The following is a 10,514-nucleotide window of genomic DNA, read 5'->3' on the forward strand; positions in this document are numbered from 1 at the left end:
TGTCCAAGAGGAGGAGGAGGAGGAGGAGAGTCAACAGAGAAATCAACGTTTCCCCCACAGCACCTCTCAGTCCAGCAAAGAGTCATAAGACAACCAAAGAGCAATGCTTTTCTGCCTGCTCAGAGCAGACCTTGGTCTCTCTTCCAGTGCATGGCATCCCTGATTTTAACAGAGCATAAAGGAGAAAAGCACTTGAGATTCTTACACACATAAATTACAGTGAGAGGAAGCGGGAGGGGGGGAGGGGAGGAGAGTGCTAGGGTGAACACAGGGCCAGGAGAAGGCTTGCCAGAGCCAAGCCCCAAAAAGCAGGGTGGCAATCCCCACTTCCCTGCTCTGCCAGTGCTGCAGAGGAGCCAGGCCTGTGATGGCAAGGCAGGGGATCCACGAAGGCCACACGTCTGGCCAGCACCAGCATCCTTTCGACAACCCAAGAACCCAAGTAAGGAGAGGGGGAAAACAAAAAATATAACCCAAAAAGAAGCTTCAAGTATGAATCAGATTTACAACGCAGGTGCAACGGGGAAGTTCTTCTGTCACTTCTCGGAGACTTGGTTCAAGGTTTGTTCTTTGTTGCTGCTGAGTCTGACTGACCTGGATAGACTGCAACCGAACAAATAACCCAACAGAAAAAGGTGTTTCCTCCCCTCCCTTTCCCCCCTCCCCCCCCCCAAAAATATAAAAAGCAATAAGTTTACAAAAATAGAAAATAATTACAGCAATAGGCAGGAGGGAGGGAAGGAGAAGAAGGGTCCCTGGGGGTCTATTTGGCTGAGCAGTGTAATATCGTGGGGTTGTTTAAAGCGTCCTCCACCAGATGCAGTTCTTGGCGGTCGACAACCACGTCCCTTATGCAGCCAATAAAGCCTGTGCTGTAGGCCTTGGGCAGCTTGTGAGCCACGCTCAGCTTCTCCAGTCCCCCTGCAAGAGAGAGCACAGAAGGTTGGGTGGGAGGAGAAAGGGCCCCGTGGGTCAGCAGCCTGCTCCAGGTAGCATCACACGTGGTGGAGGCACTGCTGGGAACCTCTCCTCAGCTCCAGGGAACAACCTCTTTCCTGGCCAGTATTTATTTCTGCTTTCCTCAGAAAAAATGCCTGTTCCAACCTATGCAAACAGGTTTCCTGAAGACACTTAAACTGGTATCTTCCATTCTAAAATACCAGTTCAATTTAAAATAATTCATTTCTTTGGTGATTGGTCCCGAATTCAAATGGAAATTTATTTCGGTTTTTGAAACGTCAACTATGGCTCATTCCAGGACCTGAAATTACAAAAGGCTGATTGCAAACAAAACCTTTGGGAGAGCCAGCTGGGAAGCCAAACAAAAGCTTCTCCTGGAAAAATTCTGCTTTCCACATAACTTCTGGGTTGATTTCAGAAGGAGAAGGGGCCTCTAGGACACTGTCTTTGCAGAGGGAAGGCTCCGTTTTCGAATGTGAATTCTTATAAGTCAGGTTAGACCTGAAACTACAGCCTTAGACTAGGAAGATAAGAACAAATGCTTCTGAAAAGCACCTCCCTGAGGAGAAACCCAGTCCTAAGCTGGGTGATGGAGAGCTGAACCATGGGAGTTCCTCAGGGGACAAAGAAAGCCCAGGACCTACAGCATCCCCTGTTGCTGGGCATCCTTCCTCCAGCCCTTCAGGCTCCAAAAAGGATTTCACTATCCTCTTAGCTCAGAGTAGTACTGGTGGTATTGAAGCACAACTGTCCTATGTTTCTGGGTGGATTTCTTGCTGATTTGAGCTGCTCCAGGACACACGTGGCCTCTGCCTGTGCTGACAGAGCTGCCACAGGCAGTGTGAGATAGATCCAATGGGCCCAGCTCTGTTTGCAGGATCAAAATGTCAACCCAAAAAGAGGTGACTGTACTGCACACATGGGCACATTTGGGCCCATCAGCTTCTTCTGCTGTGCAAATAAAGCACATATGCCCAGACTGAAGTGTCCTTCTCTCAATTCAGCCACTTCATCTTTGGGAACCAGGGTTACCCAGGCAAGTAACTTTTGGGAGGCTCATCAACTGCCAGAGGCTCTTTTACAGGAGGGAGTTTGTCAAGTGGGAGCACTCCCAGTTTGAAGAGGGGGAGGATGGTCCATGCCATCAGTGTAGGGCTCCAGAGCTGTAGCTAACAGCTCTCTTCAGGGGATGGGGCAAGGAGTGGCACTTGGTAAAGCCCAGCTCATCCCTCAGCTGCCCCCAGCATCCTGCCCTGATAGGTAGGGACTTTCTAGGACCAACTTGTCAAAGCCTCCAGGGAGGCAAAAGCATCCCACCGAAACAAGTGAGGGGGCATCAAGATGGTGGCCCCAGCTCTGAGCCCCTCAGCAAGGGGGGTGGGGGGGTTTAACCCTTTCCACACCAACTCACCCAGCCACAGGGCCCCATCTGTGTCCAGCTGTGTGGCACCCAGTGGAGAAGAGCCAGCGATGGGCGCTTCGTTGCCAACTTGAAGGGAACCTTCTCTCTGTACCCTGCTCCCAGAGGGAGGGAAGAAGAAACAGGTGATGATTAGCAACCTTGGAGGAAAAAACCCAGAGCTACCCAAAGCTTTACACGAATTTGGGCACTGTCAGCCCTTCTCCACCTGGAGAGGAGCGGGGAGCAGAGCTTTAGGCTGTGGAGCACAGCAGCACGTGGCTGGCAGCGAGCTCTGCCCTCCAGCATCCCCTGGGCATCCCGTGGCCACAGCTTCCTCCTCCTCCTGTGCCCTCCAAACCCCCCAGCAGGCATCCCTGGCACGCCGGCCGCGTGACCTCCTCACCACTCCCACCACCAATAAAAATAAAAGGGATGGGTCGGGCTCCAGCCAGCAGAATGTCAACCCTCAGCCAGCTAAAAGAAAAGGCATGGACCTCTCCTACCTCCTCCAGCCTGCCCCTTTGACATTTCCAGGCGTGTCCCAGCATGCACCCCCCCTGCATGGCACTGCCCACATGCCTCTCTATGATTATCCAAGGAGAGGAGTGACCCTTGGGGATCACAGGGCACGGAGCCACGGCCGTGACTTGGGCACCTTGGACCACAGCTGGGGCAACCCACCACGGTCCTGCTCTGCCCTCCCGCTGGTCCCCTCACCTGTAGGCTTTGATGTGGATCCACTGGTTGGTGTTGACGGGGACCGTGGACCGTAGGACGACGGGTTTGGAGCCCAGGTCATAGGTCATCTGTACAAAGCCATCCACCACGGCGAGGGCGATGTAGTCCGACCGCTCCAGCCCCTTCCCGCTCCACAGGATCAGCCCCTGCGTGGCTTCTGTTTTGATGCTCAGCTCAAAGTGGTTTGATTGCAAGGCCTTCTCGCTGCACGGGGAAGAGGCAGAGCAGAGGTAAAAACACGGCTACCAAAGCAACAGGCAGCCAGCCAGCTCCTCAGAGCAGCCTCCTCTCTTCCCAGCCAACTAGCTCACCTGCCGAGGATACCACTCAACCGACCCTTGGCGTCAGGCTACACGTGGGGTCTTGGCCCCTACCTCCTGTACTTGAGGGGTCACAGCCTTGGCAATACCCCAGGCCTGCTCAGGAGGCCTGTGGTGCATGGGCTGAGCAGATGGAAAGCTCTGAACTGGGCCACAGGGTCAAAGCGACAGCCCTCTGGAGGTCTCTAACCCAGCTCCACTCAGAGCAGGACTATTGCCAGTGCTAGATGAGGGCAGCACTGAGTGGCTCTGCCCTGCTCAGCCTGGCAACATCAGCACTGGAACCACCTTCCTGCTGGCCTGGGCAAGGGCTGCACAGTTTACCTGGGGATGTTTCCCCCAGTGTTCAGCTTGAACCTCCAAAGACACAACCTGGGGCTCGTGCCCCTTGTTGGTGCCCTCTGTGGAGCACGAGGTTCAGACATGTCAACCCCTGCAAGGTGTGACACACAAGTCTTGGCTTTGTCTCCTCATATGCAGGTGCTGTAGGAAGAGGTCTGCTCCATGGGCTGGTGGAACAGGCCCAGTCTGGCTGGCTGGAGACTGTCCACAGAGGCAACAGAACCTTCCTCTTCCTAGGCACCGTGTCTTTTCCCAAGGGAGGAATGAAGGAAGGACAAGATTGCCCCACATGAGCATCTCCATCTTTGCTCAGTCTCTTTTGGAACAGGCAAAAGGGTCTTGGCAACAGGTCACGTTGCCACGTGGAGTCATCCCCTGCTCTCCTGGGATGCTGAGACACTGCTGACACGTGCACACACAGACCAGACACCACAGACAGCTTTTCATTCCCAAGGGACACTGTCCAGAGGGCTGGAGGAGGGCTGTGCTCCCAGAGTAGCTCAGCCTCTGCTCTCCCCCAGAGCTATGTGCTGCTGGGGTCCCCCAGGAGCGAGGGCCAGAGCTGCAGAGGAGCTGCTCTGCCCGTGCTGGGAGGACAGAGTTCCCTCTCACCACCCCCAGAGCTGTATCCCTTGTCAATAAAAAGCCACAGGTAGGGACCCCTGGGACACACACAGACAGAGACATGCTGAGGCAGCCACAGCAGAGCACGAGACAAGAGCTGCAAGCCTGGCACGGACTCACCTGGGCTCCACAGGGTGGTCCAGAGCTTCAGGACTTAGGTGCAGGAAGAGAGGGGAGGGTGCAATAAGCAGCGGGCAGCAGAGGAGATGAGACCCTTCCCTGCCCTCCCCCCGGCTCAGCAGCCTCAGCTCCTCACCCTGCACAACACCCGAGCTGAGGAGCCTGCCCAGCATGAGCAGGAAAAGCTTCAGCCACCATCTCAGGGTTGAGTTTCCTCAAGCCAACGAGGTGAGCTTGCAAAGTTGTTGCTCAGCCACAGTGAGTCAAGGAGTCAATGCAGCCCTGAGCTCCTGGTGCAGGGTCTCTGCAGTGCCCAGGAGTCAGTGCAGCCCTGAGCTTGTGGGGCAGGGTCTCTGCAGTGCCCAGGAGCCAATGCAGCCCTGAGCTCCTGGTGCAGGGTCTCTGCAATGCCAAGGAGTCAATGCAGCCCTGAGCTAACGGTGCAGGGTCTCTGCAATGCCCAGGAGCCAATGCAGCCCTGGGCTAGTGGTGGAGGGTCTCTGCAATGCTCTCCTGGGTCACAGCTACCTGCATGCCATGCTGCTCTGCTGGGATGTGTCCCAGGATGGGACAGTGGGCAGCACTGCTGAAAGAAAGGAGTTTTTCACCCATGGCCTTGCACGAGCACCCTGAGCAACCCTGCAGCAGGTCTCGGGCTGGTTCTTTGGGGGGCTGCAGAGTGGGCTCCCATCTGGGCAGGGAGCTGAATCGACATTTAAGGCCTCTGAGTCAGCCCTGGGGCATTGGGTGGTGGGGTGTGGATGGAGAAGGGGAAACCCAAGGCTACAGCTGTCCTGCTGGCACTGCCTGCAAGCCTCTGGGGCTCCTGAGGAGATGTGTGTACAGAAATGTACAAAGAAAGATGTGTGGGCATGTCGTGGCCAGCAGAGCCCAGAGAAGCACTTGGAGTGTTCATCCTGCCCAAGGCACACCCTGGCATCTGCCTGGAGGCAGAAGAATCTACTTTTATGGGCAGCCCGATGGGTCCTTCAGCCCTGGCAAGGGCCAGTGGGTGCTGCTGCCAAATCCCAGCAGAGGGATCTGGGGAGCAGAGCTAAGAGCTTGCAGGATGGGGCACGCCCAGCCAAAATAGGCTGGCTCAAGCAGGGAGGAGGCTGGGAATGGTGAACTTCCCTTGGCAGAGCACTGGGAAAGGCAGGACACAGAGGTGGCAGCTGGAGGGACGTGGCTCATGTGTGTGCAGAGGGAGAGCTGGATGTGGCAGAGGCAGCTACACGCCTCTCATTGCTGTAGGGCACTGTCTGGCTTGGGAGGATGCTTGGCTCCTAGAAAGCTCTCTCCAAGACACCAGAGCAACGCCCAAACTTGTGAACCAGCAGCTGATGTGCTCTGTGTCTCCCAGGTGTTGGCATGCACGCATGCAACTCAGCCTCCCCAGCCTCTGCCAGAGCCCAGCCTGCAGAAAATGAGGTGAAATGGGGATGGGACAAGGCAGGTAACCCTCAAACTCTCCTCCACGCAGTGGGGAACACCACTGCATGAAGCAGGGGCTCTCCTCTACTCCTGCTGCTCACCAAGACAGACAGGCAGCAGATGGACAGGGTTTTTTTAGGGGAAAAATCTGGGGTTTTTAACTCCCTTCCTCATCTGCTAAAGCTGCCTCATGTGCTGCTGGGACCCTGAGTGCAGCAGAGCCTGGCAGCACAGCTCCTGCTGCACCTCAGCTGCATTTTGGGCCCCTCTGCAGCTGCCAGAGCTGCACTCACAGGATCAGAGAATTGTTTTGGTTGGAAGAGACTTTTAAGATGACCACATCCAAGTGTTGACCCAGCCCTGCCAGGTCCCCACTGCCCTGTGTCCCTCAGCAGCACATTTACATGGCTTGGAAACCCCTCCAGGGATGGGGACTCCAGCACTGCCCTGGGCAGCCTGGAGAAACCTCAAGGGGAAGAAATTCTTCCTCATGTCCAACCCTGGCACAACTTGAGGCTGCTTCCTCTTGTCCTATTGCTTGTTCCTTGGGAGCAGAGCACAACTCCCATCTGGCTCCAAGCTCCTGTCAGGGAGCTGTGGAAAACCAGGTCTCCTCTGAGCCTCCTTTGCTCCAGTCCCCTCAGCTGCTCCTCCTAAGTCAGTACCTGTGTCCCCCTCCCCCTGAAATGGGAACTCCAGCCCATGGCACAGCCCTGGGACAGTGCCCAATGTTCCTCCCACCCTGCTCTCCTCTCTGGTGGCTGGGGTGGCAGTGGGACCATGGTGGAGGGCAGATGGCTGTGGGGAGGAGCTGGGTGGTGGGGAGGGCTGTACTTACGCTGGGATCTCATTGGTCAGGTGGCTTGAAAACAAAGAAACAAGGACATTGAGAAGAGACAGACAGACAGACTGACTGACAAACAACAGCTCGAGACAGATGCCCTCCCCAGACAGGGTAACAGGGAGTCTGAGGGTGTAAGAGGCAGATGGATGGAGCCCAGTGCAACACCCTGTCCTAGTGCTGTGGAGCTGGGATGAACCTCAGCAGTGCTGAGGAAGGGTTCTGAGCCAGACCATCATCACAGCAGATGAAGAGTCTCCTGCAGGAGAAACATCCAGCCCAGAGGAGCTCAGCCAGCAGCTGTGTAGTGGGCTCTGCTTGTCTCAAGAGAGAAGCCCCAGGGAGCAAGACAGCCACAGAGAGCACAGAACCACCCCTAGCCCATGGGGTGAGGGTCCAGGAGATGCTGGAGAAACCAGAACCAACCCTTGCTGCACAAACAGCCTGGGAGACAAAGGAGCTGGGAGAGAGACATGAATTAAACCACAGGCACAGCTCACCCAGCCCATCCCTGAGCACGTGGGCAAAGAAAGGCACCAACCAGGAGCAGGGCAGCGGCCACAAGACCCATCTTGGTTGGGTTCACTCTCAGCCAGCTTCAGCCCACCCCCAAACCAGGCTGTGCTAAGCCAGGAGGTGTTCCCAACTCTGCAGAATGAGAGCACCCAGACCTGAAGTTGGCCAGGCAACGTCCTCGTGGGGAAAGCCAACAAGGCAGCTTCAGAGGTGTGGGCTGGAAGCAACTGCTCATGGCTCCAGCTGGTTTTGCCCCTCTTTGAGCACTCTGTTGGGCTTTGTCCCTAGCTCTTCCTCCTGCTACCAGCCCTGACTCCTGGTGTTGACCTTGGTTCAGCTCAGCAGCCTGGTTACCTCTTTGTCACGGCGTTGTGGTACTCCATGTATGTCCTACCATCAAAAGCAATGGCCTCTGCATCTCCAGCAGCCTTCTCAATGATCACTGGAGGTGGGAAGAAAGAAGAGCTGTCAGCAATGTAGCATGGTCTGTCTGTTTGGGGACTAGGGAACCCCCCCTTTGCCCTGAGCACTCCTAAGAGGATGAAGGCATGGACAAACCTGCCACCCCTTGGGGCATGGCAGTGCTAGGGCACTCTAAGCAAGCTCCTGGAAAGGTTTGCTGGGGTTTTACAGCCTGGAAGTTTGGATCATCTCCCTGTTTTGCAGCTAACCACCAGGAAATCTGCAGCCTCGTTGGTTTGCTGGCTGAGGTTGAGGAGGAACCTGAGCTCCAGTGCTAAAATCAGGGAGGCAGTAGGAAGGAAACCCTGATCTGGAGACAGCAACAGCTCAGGCCCTCCAGGGGAAGCTGCCACAGCACCAACCACGTTTCCCTGCCTCAGGCAAGCACACAAGAGACAGGATCAGAGTGCACTGAGGGGAGGAGGTGACTGGGTGACCACCCGTGGGCATCAGCCCTGCAGCACAATGCCTGCACCCCAGAGAGACAGCACAGCCCTGAAAACTCCACATCTGGAGCCCTCCAGGCAGCCAGGAGCAGGGCCAGACCCCGGGCTGGCTGCCACCAGCTCACCCCCGGGCAGAGTGGCCTGGGGGGGCCTCACCTTTCTCACAGTGGGCCCCAGAGAAGCCCCTCTGGCAGGCACACTCGTAGCTCTGCAGGCGGGGGCTGCAGGTGCCCCCGTTCTGGCAGGGGTTGGGTTTCTGGGTGCAGGGGTGGCCTCGGAAGGGGGAGATCTCCACGGCACGGCGGATGTTCTGCTCCTTCAGCACGGGCACCCCCTTGACAGAGATCTAGCAGATACAAGCAAGAGGTGGCACAGGATGGTTTTTGGTTGGAAGAGAGCTTGAGGATCATCAAGACAGGACAAGGGGTAAGGGATTTAAGCTAGAAAAGGGGAGATTTAGGAAAAAGTTCTTTAATGTGAGGGTGATTGATCATTGGAATAGGTTGCCCAGAGAGGTGGTGGAGGCCCCATCCCTGGAGACATTCAAGATCAGGCTGGATGAGGCCCTGAGCAGGTTGACCTAGTTGCAGATGTCCCTGCTTATAGCAGAGGGGTTGGACTAGATGACCTTTGGAGGTCCCTTCCAACCCAAACTTTCTGTGATTCTAGAAGTCCAACCATTCCTCCAGCACCACCAGGTCCCCACTGACCCGTGTCCCTCAGCACCACATCTCCACGGCTTGGAAACCCCTCCAGGGATGGAGACTCCACCACTGCCCTGGGTAGCCCATTCCAGGGCTTGACAACCCTTTCAGGGAAGGATTTTTTGGGGTCTTACCCTCTGCACAGCTCCATCAAAGCTGGTGGAGATGGCAGCTGCTCTTGCCAGCTTGCTGAAATCGGGAGCTCCTCCCACATAAAAGGGCTCCTTCAGGTTCAGGAAGGTGTGAGGCACCTGGGGAGGAAAGGGGAGAAGATGAGATGGAGAAGATGTCAGGCTATCCCTGAGCTGGATAGGTTGAAGCCTGGCACCAACGGAGCTGTGCACCAGGTGCTGGGGGAAAGGGGCCTCCAGAGAACCCCCTCGTGCCAGGCTGTGAGGTCTTGCCTGCCAGCGGGCACACAAGGAGGAGATTTCCTGTGGATTTCATTTTGGGGAGCTGCTGTTCAAACCCTCTCAGGAGTGGAGGTCTCTGGTTTTAGGTAGCCCCCAAAACCGAGTAAAATATTGTTTTGGTCTCACCAGGGCTCATATCTCAACCCAAACACAGGCTGGAGGGACTCAGCTTGGGTCCATCTGCTGCTACAGGTCCCCTACAGCAAATGGAGAGGGGTCTCCTGGCTAGAGGAGGTTCTCCTGCATCTCACGTGGTTGTGGGTTTGGAGGAGAAAGCTGCACAGGGTGGGAGGTCCCAGGTGAGTCTTCAGGGACCACTGGGCACCCAAGAGGAGCGAGGTCCCCTCCTGAGCACCAGGGATGGAGCCAGGGGCACAGCACCGAGGCAAGGATGCAGTTATGTGAATCACTAGCTAATGCTTCGTGGAGTTAACACGAGGAACATGACCAGATTAATTGAAAGGCTTCCAAAACAAAAGGGAACAGCTGGCTGGGAATTAATGAGGGGGAAGGAAATCAATGTGTCTCTAATCTACAGAGGTCCTAAAGCTGCTTGGTCGGAGGGGAAGGGGAGTGGGTGAAACACTGAGATCTGAATGGAGAACGAGAGGAAGAACAACAGGGCTGATGGCAGATGAGATGGAGGTGCAGGGGGTGATACTTATCTTTACCTTACGGGATTTCTGGGATCCAGACAGCAGGGGAGGGAAAAATACAAATGAAAACCAAAGGAGGAGAAAGAGAAAGAGAGAAAAGAGAAAAGGGAGATCAGTGGCTAACGTCGTAACATGCAGGGCTGCAAGACCACGGCTGCAACCGGTGCCCAGGTAGCCAGGGAAGGGGCAGGGGAGCTGCAGAGGGCACAGGAGGGGCCACAGCCACCCCCTGGCAGCCAGGGGCAACCTTCACATGGAGAGAAGCTCCAAGAGATGAGAGTGAGGGGAGGAAGGAATCCCTTCTGTGGCAGGGATGCTGCATGGTCCTCGTGCTGCACTTCTCGGGGGGTGTTAAGGATTAGCTGGGGCTTTTTCTGCATTCTCAGCCTCCCCACGAAAGGCAGGTGAAAGGAAGGCTAGTGGCCCTGCCACGAGAGCCCAGGGAAGGGCTATTTGTGCAGAGACAGAAGCACAGGGGAGACAGTGCTCAGGAAGGGAAACTGCCTGGAAACGGGGGAGAAGCCACTGGGGGAGTC

General features: G+C 56.0%; 1 protein-coding gene across 1 annotated transcript in view; it reads right to left on the reverse strand.

Moving 5' to 3' along the window:
• Nucleotides 1-401: 401 nt before the first annotated feature.
• The window catches only part of LOC103769209 (agrin-like), a gene marked incomplete at its 5' end in the record, with an annotated part of 10,788 nt that continues 675 nt past the window's right edge, over nucleotides 402-10,514 (reverse strand). Inside the window, 7 exons of the mRNA XM_008936386.1 lie at nucleotides 402-921; nucleotides 2,372-2,475; nucleotides 3,080-3,304; nucleotides 7,652-7,739; nucleotides 8,362-8,551; nucleotides 9,044-9,160; nucleotides 9,994-10,005. Of these exons, the coding sequence (XP_008934634.1) occupies nucleotides 764-921; nucleotides 2,372-2,475; nucleotides 3,080-3,304; nucleotides 7,652-7,739; nucleotides 8,362-8,551; nucleotides 9,044-9,160; nucleotides 9,994-10,005 (894 nt within the window). The remainder of the gene's footprint in view (nucleotides 922-2,371; nucleotides 2,476-3,079; nucleotides 3,305-7,651; nucleotides 7,740-8,361; nucleotides 8,552-9,043; nucleotides 9,161-9,993; nucleotides 10,006-10,514) is intronic.

Source organism: Merops nubicus, unplaced genomic scaffold (assembly GCF_000691845.1).
Source record: "Merops nubicus isolate BGI_N331 unplaced genomic scaffold, ASM69184v1 scaffold48122, whole genome shotgun sequence".
Lineage (NCBI taxonomy): Eukaryota > Metazoa > Chordata > Aves > Coraciiformes > Meropidae > Merops > Merops nubicus.